This window comes from Elephas maximus, chromosome 3 (genome assembly GCF_024166365.1).
Source record: "Elephas maximus indicus isolate mEleMax1 chromosome 3, mEleMax1 primary haplotype, whole genome shotgun sequence".
In the NCBI taxonomy this organism is placed as follows: Eukaryota; Metazoa; Chordata; class Mammalia; order Proboscidea; family Elephantidae; genus Elephas; species Elephas maximus.
Window position 1 is genome coordinate 72,985,916 of NC_064821.1, and position 21,856 is coordinate 73,007,771.

A 21,856-nucleotide genomic window follows, 5' to 3' on the forward strand; every position below is an offset into this window, starting at 1 on the left:
TCAGGGACTCAGAATATTATGACTATGGACATGGGGAGGTTCAAGATTCTTATGAAGCTTATGGTATGTCTTTATTTCTGTGGTGGGGCAGAAATTGCAAGTAAGTGCCTGGGAGGATGCTGGTAACTGGATTATTGGGAGTCCGGCAATCACATACTTAAGAAGAAATCTTTAACAGCCCACGACTGAGTTTAACAGCCCAGGTGGTACTAATTGCACATGGTAATAGATGAGAAAATAGGAGTTCTGCTCCTATTTAAATTTTGTGGTGTGGCAGAAAGACTATTGAAGTGAGGCGAGGTGCTGTTACTCCTGGAAGGCTACGTAGATACCTTAAACTGAGGCTCAGGACCAGCCTGGCCTAGTTAGAACAACAAACACTTTTAAAATGATGTTTTTCGCACCGCCTCCGCCCCCCTTTGGGCAGGGAGACAGCTAGACCTGGTTTATGTTGCTGGGCCTTTGCTGCTGATACCTGGGCCTCATTTATAGATAACAAGACTTAATCATATTCCACTCGATTCTTCAGCCCCATCTCAATTTTGTTTTTTTATCTTTATTTATTTATTTTGATTTCTTCAAAAAGAATCTCACTGACCTAGGTGGCAAGGAGCTAGCCAGAGCAGATTAGAGGCCAAGAATAGTGCCTGTTAGAATTAGATCAAAGGGTCTAGAGCCTTATAACCAGGAAGCCTGGAGCCAAGCTGCTTACTGGTTTGGAGACACCTCAACTCAGTCATTGATCTCAAGATTGATGTAGAGGCTGGAATGGCAGCAGGGCCAAACTGTCTTCCCTGAGGTTTGGTTGAAAACACATTGCTCAAGAGTGGCGTTAAGAGCTAATTATGGCCCCATGTTAATGGGCCCCAGAGGAAGTGCCATGTGGCAGTGGATGCAGAGAGAACAGCCTTTTAAATGTGAGGTATTTTGAGCATACCTGAGGGAGTTCCAGAGAGTCCTTGGCGAGGGGCTCAGCAATTGACAGTTGTTCCTCTTAAAGCACTGAAAGAAGATTGACCGTTTCCCCTTACCCCGTAGCTAGAATGGGGCCTCTTAGGACTACCCACAGACAGACAAGCTGAGTTCATCTCCTTAGCACCATATGAAGTAGCCAATCAGCTACTTGCCCAGAGAAACAGTTTTTACCAGTTTTAGGTAAATGGTACTGGACAGTTGCCATCAGTAACACTGTGCTGTTCTGCTCATATGCCACTATTCAGAAGGGTAGTACGATAGTATGTGGGTATTTCTCTCCACTGGTGAGGCAGCACAATGGGGCTTCTATGTGTGTTTGACTAAATTGCATTTCTGTTTTGCTGGGGAAAGGACTGAACTGAAAGGGGTAGGCTTCTCCTTGTATGATGTTGCCACTGTTAGTTTATCTGCTCCCTTTTTTTTTCTTTCTGATCTCTGCCTTTGTAAAAACAGAAAAATAAACTCTTTTATTGGTACTCAGAAACAACTTGGAAAATGATGGATGGATATATATATACTAGGGGTACAACAGTCTCAGACAGGATTCCATGCAACTTTAGATCCATATAGGCGTTTTAGACCTATATAGTGATAGAGACAGATGTTTGTGAATGCTGGCAGCTGGAGAAAGAAGCTTTAGGGATAAACTGGCATGGGTAAGGTATGGAAGTGAGTGGGAAAAGTAAACTTGCAAACACAACTCATTTTCATAAGAGGTTAGTTCTAGAAATAAGTGATCATCTCTCTCAGGCTTTACCCTGTCACAAAGGAAAACCATCTCAGAATGTCAGCCCTGTTGTCTGGCTTCTCTGGGTTGACTGTTGGCATAAGAAAGGGGCTAATGAATTCTCCCAGTCACTGCTGTAAATACATTTGCTTGTACTTCCTGCCACCAGAACAATGAGTACCAGCTCTGTTGATGGTAGACCTCATGAAATGTGGTCCTTGCTTGCTTCTCCCAGGGAACCAGCAGAGATTCTCCACAGGGGAGCCAGACTTTGCTGTTGCATGGAAAAGGGGCTACCTGCTTCCAATCTGAAAGACTTACAGAAGTTGTCGCCTTACCTGAGGCTGCCTGCCAAATTGCTTTAGGAACAGAAAAGGCCATTGCAGAACTGCCGAGATTAATGACTCCCTCATTGGCTCAAGGATGGTGTTGAGTTTATCCAGGTTTGGGGACTGAGTATAGATCAAGTTGTCTTTGGAGAGCCTGTAGCTGGAGACTACTCCAAATTAAACTCAGGCCTTTTCTGAGATGGTCCCTTCTCTCTGTCCACTGGAAACTGTGTGCAGTTGGGAAATTGCTGAGGCTACTCATGAGGGCCAAGCAAAATGGAAAAGAGGATCACTGAGGAGATGGCTAGATATTGGAGACAAAGCCGTTTTATTGGTGATCTTTACCATGTGACCTAAGGAGCCCTGGTGGCACAGTGGTTAAGTGCTCACCTACTAACACCTAAGGTTGGCGGTTCTAACCCACTCATCAGCTCCACAGGAGAAGACTTGGCAATCTGTTTCCATAAAGGTTGCAGGCTAAAAAACCCTACAGGGAGTTCTGTCACATGAGGTCACTATTAGTCAAAAATCAGTTCAGTGGCACCTAACAGCACCACCAGGTGACCTATCTCTGCTGGTTCCAAATGCCATTGGCATATGGTTTATAAATTGTTCTTGATTTCTCCACAGGCCAAGATGACTGGAATGGGACCAGGCCATCACTGAAGGCCCCTCCAGCTAGGCCAGTGAAGGGAGCATACAGAGAGCACCCATATGGACGTTATTAAAAACAAACATGAGGGGAAAATATCAGTTATGAGCAAAGTTGTTACTGATTTCTTGTATCTCCCAGGATTCCTGTTGCTTTACCCACAACAGACAAGTAATTGTCTAAGTGTTTTTCTTCGTGGTCCCTTTCTTTTCCCCCCTTAACTCCGTTCTTACTCTGCATTCTGGCTTCTGTATGTAGTATTTTAAAATGAGTTAAAATAGATTTAGGAATATCGAATTAATTTTTTAAGTGTGTAGATGCTTTTTTTCTTTGTTGTTTAAATATAAACAAATGTACCTTTTATAATTAAAAAAAAAAAAAGTTGAGTAAAAAAAAAAAACCACAAACCTGTTAGTTTCAAAAGTGGCATTGCTTGCTTAAAGGTTCTGAAGTTAAGGCTTGTTAACTTTCTCTTAGTTTTGATTTGAGGCATCCCGTAAAGTTGTAGTTGCAGAATCCCAAACTAGGCTACATTTCAAAATTCAGGGCTGTTTAAGATTAAAATCACAAACGTTAACGGCAGTAGAGGTGCCACCATGTAAAAGTGAGCTCAGATGTCTCTAAAAATGTTTCCTTTAAAAGCACATGGCGGTCGAATGCTTAAGGTTAAATTTTAATATGAAAGATCCTCATGAATTAAATAGTTGATTCAATTTTTAACATTAATTGATTTAAAAACAACAACAAAATTAGGTTTGTAAAACTGACTTTTTCATTATGTGGGTTTTGAAATCTAGCCCCAGACATACAGTGTTGAGAGATACTTAAGGGGGGGGAATAGGTTTTGAAGAGGTTAATTGGGGGAGAGGGGCTGGCCACCTGAATTGAATTTTGATGTAGAGCTTTTTAACCAAGAACAGTCTTTCAGTAATAGTACTAATAATTAAAATTTCAGTATTTAAAAAGACAAAACAAAGTATTGTGTCCATTTGAGAGTCTACACTCCATAAAAAACTCACTTGGACACTGGCCAAAAAGCCGATTTTCCTAAGTTGATGGTTTTCGATATTGAACTGTTCCCAAGGTAGTTAGTCAAGTATGTCTCAACACTAGCATGATATAAAAAGGGACACTGCAGCTGAATGAAAAAGGAATCAAAATCCACTTTGTACATAAGTTAAAGTCCTAATTGGATTTGTACTGTCCTCCCATTTTGTTCTTGGAAGATTAAATGCTACATGTGTAAGTCTGCCTAAATAGGTAGCTTAAACTTATGTCAAAATGTCTGCAGCAGTTTGTCAATAAAGTTTAGTCCTTTTTTAATCAAAGTAAATGTGATGAATTGTCATTTTTTTTTGGGTGGACAATAAAATAATTTTCTCTTTCAAATAAACTTAAATTAACTCTAAAGTTAATGGGCTTGTTAAAAGTTGGAGACATCTTAAAAGTGGTGGGGGGGTTTTATTTTAAGTTTACCAAAAAAGAGTTTATGGAGTTGTTAAGTTTTAGTTTAAAAATAACCAAAGCTTTTTCACCCCCTGGAAGTTGTTGAGAACGCTTTACCCAGTCGCATCACAAGCCTTGATTTCTGGAGAGAGAAACCCAACCGAGCTGAAACTTGGATTGGTTTCCATACACAGATCTCAGTATTTAAGATGCCTGCCATCCCATCTCGCACCTTCCATAGAGCCCCTAGGTGGCCCAAACGAGTGATGCCAAATAATCTCTTTAGAGCTTGGAAAAGGATGACACCTGCCTTTAGATATGGCAATCCACAAACCCTGGGTGCCCTTAAGGGTTTCCCTTCCAATCCCAGAAACGCTGCTGGGGCAGGATTTGGCATGATAGGCTGGTTCTGAACTCCCTCCTAAGAGTTCAAGGGAGGGAATGATGGAATTGGTTGGCTCCATTTCCACTTGATGTTAATTCTCAGGGTTTTCGTGCCTTCCCAAAGGGAGCCACCTAAACTGCTCGGGGGTGAAAAATCCTCTGTATGAGATGCCAAGCTGCCTGCAGCAGTGCATGATGGACATTTTTTTTTTTCTTTCAAAACACACCAACAAAAAATTGTATTTGTAGATTGTGATAAAGTGTAAATAACTGAATTTTCAACCATGGTTTGAAGTCAGCTTTCAGGGCATTATGTCTTGTTTTGATGAAAAGAGATCACTCTATACCCCCCTTTTTAAAGGAAAATTATCGCAAGAGAATCAGGATGTGTAAAGCTAACATGCATCGCAAAAAACCAAAGGTAACCTAAATGTCTGATTTTAATAGCACATATTTCTCTTTTACATAAACTGTGACAGCAACTTGCATAAACAATTCTTTAGCTGTTAATTTTTAATGTTAAAACTTTGCAAAACTTGTTTAATAAAAGTAGCTGTAAAAAGAAAAACCATATGCTGCCGCATAAATTAGCCATAACTCTTAATAATCCTGCCCAATCCCAAGTGAACTGTAATGTAAGCTGGGCACAGAGTCTGACAGCTTAAATGACACGTTGTAAACTTTCACTGACTGTAGCTTAGACCTCCTGCTGCTCCCCAAAGTAAAGCTTTCTGCTCAGCTATTTTAAAATGTACAAAGATGAGCCCCTGTAGGTCCCCATATTGATATTCACAATGAAATGTTACTTAAAATTTCTGTAAAGTTGCATGTTTCTCTCCTGTAATGTGTAAACTGCATGCAGGATCTCCTTATCTTATTTTGTATGTCTTTAAAACTTCCTCTTCAAAAGAGTGATCTCTTTGTCTCCATTTACAGGTGATTGAAAGCTCCTGAGGCATTTCCTGAAACAATGGGTAATGAAGACCCTTATCAGGTATGTTAAGCTGGCTTTCTGTTAAGGATGTGAGACTTTATCATAAGTAAAGTAAAACAGTTACACCAGGAGGTGGCCTGGGAGGTGGTCGGTAGACTAATCTCTCTTACAGTCATTCATACCATATTTACAACATGACCGTACTTATATGTTGGTTTGTAGTCCATGTTGAATTTATTTCTAATGGTTGATATGACCAGGTAGTGTCAACTTATATCTATTGAATTCCAATCTTATTTAGCCTGTCAGTAACTTGAGTGTAGTGTTTCATTTAGAGTTTATTGGTTGCAAGCAACAAAGTGACTGGCTAATATAAATAAAAGAGAATTTATTAAAAGCATATTAGGATTGGAACCCTATCCATTCCTAGTGGAAATGCAAAATGGTACAGCCATTGTGGAAAAGTTTGGCAGTTCCTTAAAAAAGTAAAAATAGAACTATCATTAAAAAAAATAGAATTTTTTTTTTTTTATACAACCCACAAATTCCACTCCTAGGTATATACCCAAAGACTTGAAAACAGAGTCAAAAAGACTGCTATACCAATGTTCATTGCAGCACTATTCACAATAGCCAAAAGGTTGAAACAACCTAAATGCCCATCCACAGATAAATGGGTAAATAAAATGCAGTACATACATACAATGGGATACTATGCAGCCAGTAGGAGAAATGAAGTCTCGATACATGCATGCTACAGCGTGCATGGAGCTTGAAGACATTCTGTTGAGCGAAATAAGTCAATCACAAAAGAATAAATATTGTATGACCTCACTTATATAAAAATACAAGAAAAGGCAAATGAACAGAGACCAAAGCTTATTAGTGGTTACCAGGGACGGGAGGGAGGGAAAAAGGAGGGTTACCGGTGATAGAAAAATCATGTTGATTAAGGGCAGAGTTGCATAACCGATTGTTATAATTGCTGTCAATAGTTGTATACTTGTAACAGTTGAATTGGCAAAAATTGTGTGATAGATGTATTTACAACAATAACAAAAAAAAAAGTAGCTGGTTCCTCGGTTTGGAGGTTTAGGGTAGTGGTTTCATGCAACATCCCAGTTAATTGGCTTAATAACATGTTCAGTGCTTTTGTTCTACCTCCTACTTCGTTGCATAGTGCCTGGGGTCTGAAAAGCTTGCAAGTGGTCATTCAAGGCACAACAGTTGGTCTCTATTCATCTGGTGCAACAGAGGAAGAAGGAGAGACACGAATAGGAAGAGGATATGAACTTTGTGGCTAATTGCCTTCACAAACCAACTGCTTCTTCTGCCATGAGACCGGAACTGGGTAGTGCCTGGCTGCCATTACTGAACATTTCGATCAAAGATTCCATAGAAGAATCCTGATCAAAAGGGGGTAAATGCAGAAGAGAATTTCAAATTCTCATGGACTCTAGACTTTGTAGAGCCGTGGAATGTGGATGAACCCTTGAAACTGTTACCCTTGAGTTAATCTTTAAACCTTAAACCAAAAATATCCCTTTAAGTCATCTTAAAACCGAGCTGTAGTTTAGCTTAACTAGTTAAAAAAAAAAAAATCTGCCTAATGCATTATGCTGTTTTAAGAACTATTGGTATGGGATCAAACTGACAACAGCAACTCAAAAGATTAGATAGGAACCTTAGGAGGCAGTGAGTTTTTGTTTCTGAGTAAGGAACAACTCAGAAAAGGAAGGTGAGAATGGCCGCACAGCTTATAGAATGTAATCAGTGTCACTGAATTGTACGTGTAGAAACTGTTGAATTGGTGTACGTTTTGCTGTGTATAGGAGCCCTGGTAGCTCAGTGATTAAAGCGCTTGGCAGCTAAATGAAAAGTCAGCAGTTCAAACCCACCAGCCACTCCACAGGAGAAAGATGTGACAGTTTGCTCCCATAAAGATTGTAGCCTTGGAAACCCTGTGGGGCAGTTCTACTCTGTCCTATAGGGTCAATATGAGTCAGAATCGACTTAATGGCGGTGGGTTGCTGTGTATATTCTCAGTGACAAATATTTAGGAAAAAAACAGTTGGAGTATGTCTTAGTTATCTAGTGCTGCTATAACAGAAATACCACAAGTGGATGGCTTTAACAAACAAATTACTTTTCTCACAAGAGACTATACCGTTTGTTTTTTGCTGTCAAATTAATTCCAACCCATAGTGACTCTATAGGACAGAGTAGAACTGCCCCATAGGGTTTCCAAGGAGCGGCTGTTGGATTCGAACTGCCGAACTTTTGGTTAGCAGCCATAGCACTTAATCGCTGCGCCACCTGGGCTCACAGGAGGCTAGAAGTCCAAATTCAGGGTGTTGGCTCTAGGGGAAGGTATTCTCTCTCTGTCAGCTCTGGAGGATGGTCGTTGTCTCTTTTGAGCTTCTGCTCCTGGACAGTCTTCATGTGGCTTGGCATCTGTCTTCCCCCATCTCTGCTTGCTTATTCATTAAGACAGCCCATTCCCAAATGGGATTATAACCACAGGCATAGGGGTTGGAATTTGTAACACATTTGGGGGGGGTACAATTCAGTCCATAACAGGGTGTTATTAGAAAAGGGAAATAGGACCTGGGCAGACCACCCCCCCCAAAAAAAGAAATCAATTGTCTGCTAATACCCCAGTTTTATGGAAGTAACTGAGACTTAATGAAGTTAAATAACTTCCCAGGGTCATATAATTAGTAAGGCTGGTGATCAAACCCAGGTTTATCCATTTCTGTCATCAGACTTAGGAAACCCTTGGTAGTGATGCTGTGATGCAATAGAAAGGATGGGGAGCATGACAAACCTAGAGTAGAATCCATGAGCTTTCTTTTGTTTAGTGACCTAAATAAGTCACCTTCCTGAGCCTTTTATTTTTTACATCTTTGGGAGGAAGATGGTGATAATGTACACCTCACAGTGGCTGGCAGACTGGGGGAGAGCTAATATACATAATATATGTGTGTATGTTTATATACTGTATATCCAACCAATTCAGTGCCCCGTACGTAGTAAACATTGGTGTTCTCTTCCTAAGAAAATTTAATCACCTTGATTTAGGTGTTTGGAGCCTTGACAACTGAGTGAGCCTTCATGTTGCTTGAAGCCTTCAAGGAACAGACTGATTTTTCCCTCTGCCCTTGAGTAAATTGTTAGGGGTTAGGGTGGCACTGTTAAGAAAGGATCTATCTTCATGAGCCAAAGGCACATATCTCCTTAGAAAGTCAAATTTGGCTTCTTGGGGATAATTTCTTTTAAGCTTACCCGTCAGCCGGGAACCTCTGAGGTCTGGAGACATTAAGGAGATCGGGAGATCTTAAGCCATGTGTACTGGTCATGGTTCTGGGAACCCAGGGGATCCTAAAGTTTGATAGCGGCCACATGAATGGCTTGAAAATTTAGGGGAAAGTCCCTTCGTGCAGAGAATTTAGTCTCAGTTCTCCCTAGGGTACTCTTAAGAACAGAAACATCTTTTTGCGTTTGGCTTATGTTATGCTTGGAAAGGCACGTTCCAGCATTTGTAGACCCAGGCCTGCCAGTGGCCTGCTTTTTCTGGGTATGTGTCACTTAGTTGATCCAAGTGGTTTCTATAGCTTTCTATTACTACTTGTAAACCTTCATTACATCTCTGTAAGCTTTAGAGCCAGGCAAGATTTGGGTACCAGACCTAGCTCTACTTCATCTTAGCCTGTGTCATTTTAGCCTTTTGTTAGACAAAAAAACCTTAACCCCTCTCGATGCCTCATTTCTTTATCATCAAATGAAGTTGATAATAATAGCTAACATCATTATGTGCCATGTAATATCCTAAGCAATTAATAAGGATGATCTCATTTGGTCTTTACTACCTTTTTTTAAAAAATTGAGATGAGAGTCACAACAATTTACCATTTAAACCATTTTAAAGTATATAATTCAGTGGGTTTTAGTATATTCACAGTGTTAATGCAACCATAACCACTATATAATTTCAGAACATTTTTATCACCCCAAAAAGAAACCCCACACCTCTCAGTAAAAAAAAAAAAAACCAACTGCCGTTGAGTTGATTCTGACCCATAGCGACCCTAGAGGACAGAGTAGAACTGCCCAACAGAGTAGAACTGCCCGATAGAGTTTTCAAGGAGTGCCTGGCGGATGGATTCAAACTGCAAGACCTCTTGGTTATCAGCGGTAGCACTTAACCACTATGCCACCAGGGTTTCCACACCTCTTAGTAGTCTCTCCCAAATTACCCCTTCGCTCACTAATCTATTTTCTGTTGCCATGGATTTGCCTATTCTGTTTCAAGAGAAACTGAAAATTTGGGTTTTATATAAGTCAATTGTTAAATGTTTGCTCAGATTAAAAAAAAAAAAATACTGGTGGCGCAGTGGTTAAGAGCTTTGGCTGCTAACCAAAAGGTCGGCAGTTCGAATTTACCAGCTGCTCCTTGCAAACCCTATGGGACAGTTCTGCTCTGTCCTGCAGGGTCACTATGAGTCAGAATCCACTCTACAGCAATGGGTTTGGTTTTTTGTTTTTTAAATTAGTCTTAATGTGTGTGGCCCTATAGCTTACAGCCTCCTATTTGGCTCTATTAATATAAATTAAAAGGCAGGTCAATATTTTTTAATGATCCTTTCTCTTTGAGCAGACTACGTATCCTGTTGGCAAAGAGGAAATCCTAGTTTTGTTTTTTGGTTTTTTGTTTTGAGAACAGTTTTATTGAGATGTACTCCATATACCATGCAATTCACTGATTTAAAGTATACAATTCAGTGGTTTTCAGTATATTCATCAAGTTGTGTGATTGTCACACAGTCGATTTTAGAACGTCCTTATCACTCCAAAAGAAGCCCCGCACTCTTTAACCATCCTGCCCAAAGTCCCTCCATTCCCTGCCAGCCCTAAGCAACCACTAATCTACTTTCTGTCTCTATAGATTTGCCTATTCGACACATTAAATATAAATCGGAATCACAATACGTGGTCTTTAGTGACTCGCTTCTTTTGTTCAGCATGTTTTCCAGGGTTCACGTATATTGTAAGATGTATCAGTACTTCATTCCTTTTTGTTACTGAATAGTATTTCGTTGTGTGGATTACCACATATTATTGATGGACATTTGGGTTGTTTCCACTTTTTGACTATTATGAGTAATGCTATGAACATTCAGTACAAGTATTTGTGCGGATATATGTTTTCAATTTCTTGCATATATACTTGGGAGAGGAATTGCTGGGTCATAGGATAGCTCTGTTTAACTTTTGAGGAACTGCCTAACTGTTTTCTACAGGGGCCGCGCCATTTTACGTTCCTACCGTCAATGTACAAGAGTTCCAGTTTCTCCATATCCTCACTGACATATACTTTCTGTTTTGTTTATTGTAGCCACCCTAGTAGGTATGAAGTGGTATCAGGTTGTGAATTTGATTTGCATTTCCTTAATGACTAATATTGTTGAGCATCTTTTCATGTGCTTATTGGCATTTGTATATCTCCTTTGAAGAAGTATCTGTTCAAACCCTTGGATTATTTGTTTTTGTTGAGTTGCAAGAGTTCTTTATATATTCTGGATACCAGGATCTTATCAGATAAATGATTTGCAAATATTTTCTCCTGTTCTCTGGGTTGTTGTTTCACTTTCTTCATAGTGTCCTTTGCACAAAAGTTTTTAATTATGATGAAGTCCAATTTACCTATTTTTTATTTTGTTGCTTGTGCTTTTGATGTCATGTTTAAGAAACCATTGTCTCTTTCAGGGTCACAAAGGTGCTTCTTCTTGAAGTTTTATAGTTTTGGCTCTTACATTTAGGTTTGTCATCCATTTTGAGTTAACTTTTGTATATGGTATGAGGTAGGGATCCATATTTATTCTTCCACATGTGGATATCCAGTTTTCTCAACACTATTTGTCGAAAAGACTGTTCTTTCCCCCATTGAATGGTCTTGGCGCCCTTGTCGAAAATCAGTTGATCATAGGTACAACAGGCCTACTTCCTTTTGAACAGTCCCTGGGTAGTACAAATAGTGCTCAGCTACTAACTGAAAGGTTGGTAGTTCAGATCCACCCAGAGGCACCTCATAAGAGGTAATATGCTTTTGAAAGGTCACAACCATTGAAAACCCTGTGGAGCATGGTTCTGTTCTGAAACGCTGGATGGCAACTGCTTTACTACCTTTTGAAGTAGCTATTATGTAAGTGGTTAATAAATACAATGTGTGGCATATAGTAGCTGTTCGAACATAAATAGCAGTAGATTGCCTAGATTATTCTGGCATCATTAAGGGCTAGTAAGATGAAGCTGGGATTTGAACCCAGGTATGTATGATCTCAGAGCATATGCCTTTGTTCTGTGCATTATATTTCAGGCTGCTGAGGTGGAAATGAGGCTGTTCTAGCTGCCATGCCTGGCCATATGTAGTTCTCCAGCACTCCCATGCCCTACCATCAATCAGTCTCTTCTGCTCCACTACTCCTTACTCCCATCCCCCCATCCTCCACCCCAACCATGTTGCCATGGTGCCTCCGGGGGCTCTTGGCAATGACAGTTGCTGCTGAGTGAATGCTCACCCTTCCTTACCTAGGGATTTGACAGTTATTCAAGCCTGGGGGCTTGCCAGCTTTTGTACTTTCCCCAACCACTTTCCACTCCGTGCCTCAGATTAAGTTACAGGTGCATCAGCAGCTGCTAGGGCTTTCTGACCACCAAGGATGAAATGGACTGTTGTTTCAGGGACAGCAGCCCATGAGTTGGGACTCAGAAGGCTTCTTGCTTACACATATGCAAAGTGCTTCTGAACTAAGTGAACAAGAGGGATAAAGGAATGGTGTATGTTTTGCTCAGGTTTTTGAAACTTAAGTACTGCCTCCCTAACCTCAGACCCTGAAGCTCTGTCACCAAGTCCCCCAAGGCTTTGCCCAAAGATCATTTCTGGGTTAGAATGCATAAGGCAACACATGGGCTCCTTCTCTCTTGACATGTTCTTGTGCTTGGTGTGGGCCTGTAGAGATTGCTGTGTGCTGGCAGTGCTACCATTAAGTAGTCATTTTAATTTTTTTTTTTTTCATTTTATTATTTCTCAGTTTACCCCCATTCATTGATTTTGACCCTGTCTATAGGAAGGGGAAAGTGAGAAAGGGACAATAAGGGAGCTTTGCCTGGCTAAGGGAGAAGAAAACTCAATTTGAAAGCCTACTGTGTACCCCTATTTGAATGCCCGTATTTTTATAAATGGGAGCCTTGGTGGTTCAGTGGTTAAAGCACTTGGCTGCTAACCAAAAGGTCAGCAGGTGAAACCCACCAGCCTCTCTGCAGGAGAAAGATGTAGCAGTCTACTTCCATAAAGATTTATAGCCTTGGAAACCCTGTGGGGCAGTTCTACTCTGTCTTATAGGATCACTGTGAGTCGGAATTGACTCAACAGCAGTGGGTTGGTTTTTTTGGTTTTATTTTTATAAATGAGGTAACTGATACTAGGAGAAGTGAAGTAATTTATCATGGTTGCACAGCAGGTTTGGAAGAGGGTGCTTATGAATACTGTTGGGCAACAAAGTCTGTTCTCTATGTTGAAAGCATGCTGCTTCTATAATACCATATATTGCATTGACTGTAAGATACCATTTATTGTAAAGATGCATCATTATTTTAAGTACTTCAAAGAAAGAAAAAAAAACGGGAATTAAACTGACACAGGGTTTCTTGTCACATCGAATGTGAGATACATCCTGATTTCAGAGATGTTAAAATGTAAAAATGTGTCTTAGCTACTCCTGTATTTTGTCAATTCTGACATATACTGAATATTGACTCTGTGCCATGCCTTACTTTCTCTACTCATGAAGTAGGTATTATTCAATTTTTACACATGATGAAACTGAGACCTAGAAAAATTAAGTAAGGTACCGAAGGTCCTAATAGCTGTTAAGTAGCAGAGCAGTCTGATTTCAGAGTCTGTGATTAATCTCAACTATTACATTATACTGGAATTTAGACAGAGTTTTACCTGTCAGCCAGAATTATCCTGGCTGGGGATATTATCCTGCAGAGATATTACTGTTAATGCAGTCAACATTTGCTGAGGCCTCTTGGACCTTATGGTGGCTGTGTTGGGTCACAGGACTATATCAGTTCATAGTCCCTGCCCTCAAAAAACTCAGTCTAAGGGGAGAGAGGAAGTAGTGTGAGATCAAGTTGTGTTGCAGAACTGAATCCTGGTGAGCTTGGAGATGCTGTACGGGGAAGTCTTAGGGAGGGCCGAAGGAAGGAGATGACGTTTAATTCAAGTCTTAAAGGATAAATAAGAATTTGCCAGGCAGGCAAATAGATACCTTAGCATAAAGCAAACTAATTTCAAATTCTGCCTCCCATGCTTAACCAGCTTTGGGACTTCAGGTGAGTTATCCTCTCCAGGTATCCGTTCTCCATTTGTAAAGTAGGGATATATTACCGTTTCCTTCACAACGTTATTGTGAAGATTGAGTGAGCTAATGCATATAAAAGATTCAGCAGTGTTAGGCCAAGGAATTTGGACTTTATGCTAAAGTTTAGAGAGCCATTTAAGGCCTTAAGCATGAGAGTGACTTAACACACCTGTGTTTGCCCTTGTTCTGGTGAAGTAAAGAAAATTAAGGGAAGCAGAAGAGAAAAGCCTTCCATGAAGTGGCATCATTCCTTTGTGGGGGTTGAAGGAGATACCCTTCTCCCACCTTGTCTCCCTCGTACCCTCCCTCTTGCCTGAAGAACTCTTGATTCCTACATTTTTCAGAAAGGAGAATTGTCTCTCCTCTGAGGTATTTGGGCCATTTGAAGATGGAAAGTTAGGCCTTCACCATATATTAAAGGAGTCTCGCGTATTCTATCCCTTGTACCCACCCTGTGAATTGGAGACCATTAATAGTCTCCATTGATAGAAACTGTGCTCTTAAGGGAATATTAAGCAAGGCTTTGTTTCATCACTCTTTAAATTCTGAATGGATGAAGACTCTGCCTCTATTTAAGCTTTTAATTCTGTGCCAAGCTTTGTGCTGGGAGTATTCGTATGCAACATCCCATTTAATCTCAAACACCCGAGAAAGCAGAGATTATCCCTAGTTTACAGAGTGGGAAACTGAGACGGATAGAGATTAGGACACCCGCAAATTCCAAGAACTGGAGTTTAGACCCATATCTTTTTGCTCCCAGTTAGCTGTCTCCCGGTCTCTCCTCTGTACCTAGAGTGGCTGCAAGAAGATTGGCTTACCCTGAAGGCAGTTCCTGGCTTGTGTACAAGATGGGTGCCCTTGGCATGGTTTTCTCAGCCCTGAAGTTAATTGACTTAGATCCTTAAAAGCCTTCCCCCTTTTTTCTCTCTGGACCCACATGTACCTCCTGCTCTCTAGATTAATAGCCATTGCATTTTTAAAGCTAGCAAGCATCTGATGAATATTTAATAGCCTTGAGTTGACAGGCTAGAAACAGCTGTCTGAGGCAGCATCTGTTGTGGGGAGACAAGGTAGTACACTGCACTGCCTTACTATCTAGTCTTTTGTTTCCTGGCCTAGAAAATAGACATGGCTTTTTCAGGCCCCCTAAGTCTGTGGTGGGCACTATACCTAGACCTATTGTGGCCTCATGATTGTCCTGGCTCTCGAGGAGGCTGCACTCAGGCAGCAGACCAAGCCCTTTTTCTTGGGTAATGGCAAACAGAAAATGATTACTAACGTCTGGAATCAAATTTGCAACCTCTGGGCTGGAGGTTATTTACACTATAGCCTGTCCCGGCCCTGAGGCTGAGGATGCATTCTCATGCGGTGTTCTGCCAACTGCAACTCTCTTCTAAAAAGAGGGAGACTTGTATCTGGAAGAGACCTGCATTTCATAGCCATGCTGCCCCCTTCCTAAGTCAAAGGGACATCTTGCCTCAAGGAGGCCTTGTCACTTCCAAGGCAAATTTGGGGAAATTATGGGGACTCCTAAAAATGGCAGCATTAAGATGCCTGGATTAGCTGTTTCCTTGTCATCCTCTGGAGCCTGCCTAGGCCCACCTTGGGGTAGCCGGTCTCTTTCCTCCAGGTACCATGATGTGTGTCAGAACTTGAGATACAGAAGAGCTTGAGTTCAGATACAGGGCTAATTCTTCTCAGGGGTCTTCTGGCTCCAGCCTTCATGCTTCCGATTAACCTTCCTTTAGACTCTGTCAGGCTTAGGGAGAAGATGGATTCTCCCTACCTCTCAGGCTCTCTGGGGTTGAAATACAGGAAGCAAGCTCTGCACCTGCCTTTGAGAAAGAGAAATGCCTTATGCTCAGAGATGATTCTTTGTAAGCTTCTCTCCAGAGATCAGTATAAATGGCTGCTTTCATTTTTTTTTTTTTTTTCATTTATTCACTCTTTTAAATTATGTTTAGTACCAGAGATTCAGTGGTGAATGAACAGGATAAAATGGTCCCTGACCTCATGGAGTTTATAGTAGGGGAGACAAACCCTGAACAGTTAATTTCATAAATAATTTCGACTGTGGTAAGTGCTATGAAAGAAAAGAACTAGGTGTCATAATAGGATATAACAGGGAACTAAACTAGTTGTGGGGTTTTCCTTGAGGTAATGATGTTTATACTGACATCTGAAGGAAAACTGAGCTAGATAGAAGGCTTAGGGAAAGGTCATGGAGCACATTCTAGGCAGAATAGGACCGGGGTGGGTTAGGAAGCTGCTTAGGTGGAGGTCTTGAACTTACTCTGTGGGTATGACTGAAGACCACTGAATCAGGGCAATGACATGATTAGATTTCATGTTTTATTACCCCACTTGTTGTAGAATGAAGAGTGGATTTTGTCAGCCAGGAAGCTTTGGATTAGTCCAAGCAAGAAATAACTATCTGTTGGACAGTGATAGCAGCAAAAATGGTAGAGAAGTGAATGGATTTTAAGAACTTTTAGGAGATAGAATGAACACCATTTGGTGGTTGATTAGATGTGAGAGAAGAAAGAGGTACTAAGGGGTCCCAGGTTACTGGCATATACAAGTCGGGTGGAGGGTGTTATTTAAAAGACGGAGAGCGCTATCACAGGCTTTGACATGAGATCAGTCCCCAGCCCTGTACTGTAGGCTTAGGATGTGTCTCTCCTGTGGATGACACTCAGTATTTGGGGCTGGAATAAATCCCACATAAGGCCACAGAGCCAGGCTGCTCAGCCTAGAATCGAGGTAATAATAATAGTGATGAGAAGATACTTACTTCCTCAGTCCCCTTCTCCCAAAGCACTTTAAAGCTCTTTGTCGATCTTTATCTTTTTCACATTTCTGGAAGGGCAGGAAGTTTTTTCTCCTTTAAATAGCTAGGGGTATTGCAACCCCCCCAAATTTAGTTGATTGTTCCCTGGATCACCCAGCTCAGGCATGAGCAAGGCAGATACAGGGTCTGAGGCTCTTTACTGTCTGACTGGCAGCAGAAGGAGAGTTGATAGGTTGTGAACTTCTGTTTTCCACCTATCTGTGTACCTAGAGACCTGTGTACTGAATGGAACAACAAGTTGTGCTGTGTGATGGGGAGATTGTAAGGTACCTGGCCAAGGGTAGGAAGCTGAGAAGCCCCTTATTACAACACTTCCATGTTTCTGAATCTACCACCTTGTGTCTTTGCAGGAATCAAAGACTCTGGAAACCAAGAGAGCTACCTGCTATGTCAAGGCTGGCCTGAGGGCATTTGCTGGGCACAGAGAAACCCAGGAGAAGACATCGACAGTCTTGTTCCCACCCCACCCCTTGATCTGATTTACCAACTGAAAGCTAGCCAGGATTACCCTAGGAGTCTCTAGGCCCAGAATGGAGTACTAAGGGCTATAAGAGACTGTGATGATAACAGTTAAACCTGCTCAGGACTTTAAAGAGTTAAAGGGGACCAACAGTATCCCCAGCACTGCCTCCTAGACCTGAGTAAACTGGCAGCTCCTAATGTGCTATTCTGTCTGCCTGCTTCCCCTCAGCCTTCAGCAGAACTGGCTGGAACATACTACCACCACTTCCTGTTTTCCTCCTTGCTGTACCTGTGTTGTGGGTCCCACCCTGGGAGCCCTTGGACACTTCCCAGAAGGCTCCCAGGGAGAGGCTCCCCCAACACTTGCCACAACATAGGTTGAGGAAAGCCAAGTGAAAAGGTTGATTTACTTTGGGCAGGTTATTTAACCTCTGAGGCCGTATTTCTCTTCATTGTTAACTACTAGCCTTGTCCAGAAAGCTCTTGAAGGGTAGGGCTTTGCCTACTTCATCTCTGTACCATACCCCAATTCCTCCCCAACAAGTATCTGGCACTGAGGAGCTCAATAAAGGTTTGGTCAAGGGATGAATGGTCCCACTTTGGTAGCTTCTATCAGCTTTGGGAGACAGCCAAAGGCCCCCTGATCTATCTGCCACTTCATTCCCAGCTATATTTGGGCTATCAGTCCTGACATTTCCTCTGGAAGGATTGGAAGGTCAGTCTTTGATAGGCTTCTGATTTCCTATGGCCTGTGCCCTGTTAGGGGCTCTGGTTGCACAGTGGTTAAGCGCACAGCTGCTAATCAAAAGATTGGTGGTTTGAACCCACTAGCTGCTCCACGGGAGAAAGATCTGGCAGCCTTAGAAACCATATGGGACAGTTCTACTCAGTCCTACAGGGTCACTATGAGTTGGAATCGATTTGATGGCAACAGATTTGGTTTGGCATTATGTATACCCCAGGTTGACTTTACACTGAACTACCTGATAGGTTAAAAAAAAAAAAAAAAAAAACCATTGCCAATTGAGTCAATTCAATTCTAACTCATAGCAACCCTGTAGGACAGTAGAACTATCCCATAGGGTTTCCAAGGAGCGGCTGGTAGATTTGAACTGCCAGCCTTTTGGTTAACAGCCTGAACCTCTTAACCTCTGCACCACCAGGGCTTTTCCTGATAGGTTAGGGACCCATAGTATTACACTGTTCCTTAATTCCTCTGGTTATCCTAACAAGGGAACAAGGGAAAGGGCTGAGTTTAGGGAGAGAGGTTGTTTGCATTTTATTATGGCTGGGGCATTCTGATGAGCTTGGATTCATTCATTCTTAGCAAGAACAGGTATAATGGAAAGGGAATTTTGAATCAGTTGATGTATTTTGGGCAAGTTATTTAACCTCTGAGCTCATTTTTTCTCTTCATTGATTACTGTAATTGAGTGCTTAGTATGTACCAAGAGTCCCTGGGTGGCACAAATGGCTAAATCTCAACTACTAACTGGATGATTGGCCATTTGAATCCACCCGGAGGTGTCTCGGAAGAAAGGCCTGACAATCTACTTCCAAAAGATCATGGCCATTGAAAATTCTGGAATGCGGCTTTACTGTGAAACACGTGAGATCACCACGAGTCAGAATCTAGTCAACAGCAACTGTCTTTAATCTGTACCAGGCACTGTGTTAAGTATTTGTATGTACTGTTTTTCTTAATCCTCCAACCCATTATCCCCATTTTGTAGATAAAGAAATCAAGGCTCAAGGAAGATAAATAACTTGCTTAAGGTTTTTTTTTTTTTTTTTTTTTTAAGGTTAGAAAAAGGTGCTGACAGACTTTACAGCCCATACTTCTGACCTGTCTGCCTTATAGCTGAGCTACAAGTGATTTGAAACAGTAAAGCATTGTTTGTATGAGGTGTTTGTCTAGGGTAGCAAGCTGTCTGGGTTTACCCAGGACTAAGAGGGTTCTCATGGGACTTTTAGTGCTAAAACCAGGGAAGTCCCAGGCAAACCAGGATGAGTTTGTCGGCCTGTTTGTCACTGGAGGCTCTCGGTCCAATACTGGTCACTAAGGCTGCGTTTTTCTTGGCCTCTTGGCTATACCTTGTGGCCGAAGTTCCTTAATCTAGCATTTGAAGACCTGCTACAGTTCACCTGGTAGGGCAGGAGTTTGGGGTGGGGAGATGTGGAATCAGATGACAGCCTGGTCATAGGTAGATGGGGACTCAGACTTCCCCACCCCTCCTGTGCCCCGGGCCTGGCAGAGCCTGGGTCACTGTCTGAGAAGCCATTGCTAGGTTCCTAGAGAGTCATGCCTTCAACCCCAGATGCAGGATATCTACATGTGAACAGTAGAATCTTACAGGAAAGCTAAAAGGGCTGTAGCCAAATAAACCTGGATTCATATTCAGCTCATCACTTACTGTGTACTTCTCCAGGCCTGTTTACACCATAAAAATAGGGTAGTAATCCCTACCCACTGAATGGGATCTGAGAGGAAAACGAAATGTGTGTGAGATGCCTAGAACAGGGTCTAAACATAATGCTGCTCAACACTTAAGTTTCCTTCCTCCTTTTTTCCAGGCTTGTGGGCCTTATCCAGTCCTGTCACCATCGTGTCAGTCACATACAGCCTCCTCCCTCCCCTTACCACTTATGGTCCTCGGGATCTTCCTCTGAGAGCTCTGACCCAGTGGGCCTGGCCCACCCACCCAGCAGCCTGCATGTCAGTCACTTCCCCTGCAAGCACAGAAAGGATGACATCAGTCTTCCACCTTCCCTCCCAAGCCTCTGAAATGTTTTGAGCCATAAATATTTTAGCTAGGGCTTTCTCTGGCTGTTGCCATGGTGATGGGCTCTCAGGGGACTGGGGTGGGAGTATGGAGGTGGGGCTGGCAGCCTGGGGCCTAGCAGCAGAGCTGGCCCTGGAGGGCTGGGTATGAGGCTGGCCAAAAGCCAGTGCTTGTTGCAGCTGTTCCAAAGGCTGTTGCTCTGCCTGCCTGCTTTCCCTTTCTTGGGCCCCTCAGAGCTGCCTCTATAGCTTCCACACCCAGCTCTGCCTCTGAGTGCTGCTTTATTTGAATAAACGTGTCTAGCCTTCATTTTTTTTTAGCATTTTTAACATTTCTAACAAAAATCCTTGCCTACCTCAGTGCAGGCAAGTGGAGAAGATGAAAATAAAGGTGTGAAAATCCTAAGAAACAGCCTATTAAGTCACGATTGGGGAAGCTAGGCCCTGTAGCCATAAAGGTTGTGCCTGGGCTTCCCCCAGTGCCATGCGGATGACTCTAAAGAGTCCTCAGATATGGCACGCCCCCTCCTCCCTCCCTTGTGCTACAGCCCCAGCTCTTCTAAGGTTCCCAAGGCTTCCTAGACTACCTAGCCTGACAGTATCCCAAGGAGTTGGGCCCAGCTGGTTATGTGCAGAGTTCATAGAAACCCTTTTTGTTTAGGTTCTAGAAACCCAGGCTCCCAAGCCAGATCTGGCCCACATCCTGGAGACCTTGCATCTGGCTAGTTGCTAGGCTCTAGGTTGTGGCATCATGCCCTACCCCTCTCCTTGGGAGGAATCCAAGAAGGAAAAAATGGCCAGAGAAAGGACACCTGGATCCATGCCCCAATCCTGCAATTGAGAAACCCTGCATCCGATCGAGGACTGCACATTGCCCTGCCCAGCAAAATTTACTTGTGCTAGGGGCTCTGATTTCCTTTGTATCGGGCTCTCTCTGGTGGTTGAGATGTGCAAGAAGATTTTAAATGTAAGAATTTCAGGCCACCCTGGGAAGTGGGATGATTTGATCTACAAGTAAAAGAATCCTTGTCCTCAACTCCTAATGGTAGTCACCCCATTTTTCATTCAGGGTGCCTCCCGTCTGTTTGCATCTTTTATCATTAATCCTCACACAATTCAATAACAAAGGAATTAATTTTACAGATGAAACAGGTTTAAAGAGGTGAAATCAAATCCAAACCCTTCACTGTGTATAGAATTCAAGATTCTCAAGTGATCTGAACTTAACCTATCTTTCCAACCTCATCTCCAGTTACTCTGAAGCCAAAACGGACTTGCTGTTCTGAAACATAACCACCCTCTGGACCTTTGCTCATACTGTTTCCTCTGTCTTCATTGCCCCCTCACCCACTAAGTACGTTACCTATCAAAATCCTAACCATGTTGGAAAAACTAAAGAGATACAGTATTTTCCAAGTTTTCTGTAGCTTGCATATATTATCTTTGTAATAGTCAAAAGACTTGGCAAGACAAAGGTCTCATGAGAACAGGTGGGTGGGTGGGGAGACTACGTGGAAATCAGAAAAACACGAAGACACCTGGATTGTAGGCTCTTGGGAAAATCAGATGTAAGTATCCTTGCTGGCAGAAGAAGAAATTCCTGAGGGCCTGAAACAGAGCTATGGGGACATTTCTTCTGTCTTCATCTTTAACTTCATTTTTCTTCATAATATATCCATGTTTTAATAATAGTAGCTAATACTGAAATTGGGTAATACTGAAATAGCATTTACTATTCTAAGTACTTCACACAGACCAATCGTCACCTTAATTCCATAAGGGACTAACACTATTCTTATAGAAAACTGAGGCACAGAGAGGTTATTTTGTAAGGTCATGCAGCCAGGAAGTGGTGGAGTTGGAATTTGAATCCATGCTCTTAATA

At 42.1% G+C, this 21,856-nt stretch overlaps 1 protein-coding gene across 2 annotated transcripts in view; it reads left to right on the forward strand.

Moving 5' to 3' along the window:
• KHDRBS1 (KH RNA binding domain containing, signal transduction associated 1) overlaps nucleotides 1-21,392 on the forward strand; it is a 45,228-nt gene extending 23,836 nt beyond the window's left edge. The window contains exons 8-11 of one of the 2 annotated variants that reach the window (XR_007516584.1): nucleotides 5-63; nucleotides 2,662-2,854; nucleotides 5,450-5,507; nucleotides 17,078-21,392. Coding sequence is in view for 1 of the 2 variants with exons in the window: in XM_049878591.1 (XP_049734548.1) it covers nucleotides 5-63; nucleotides 2,662-2,759 (157 nt within the window). In the remaining variant the exon portion in view is untranslated. Of the gene's footprint in view, nucleotides 1-4; nucleotides 64-2,661; nucleotides 4,018-5,449; nucleotides 5,508-17,077 lie in introns of those variants that run through there. The other variant, XM_049878591.1, reaches the window with a different exon arrangement.
• The last annotated feature ends 464 nt before the right edge of the window (nucleotides 21,393-21,856 follow it).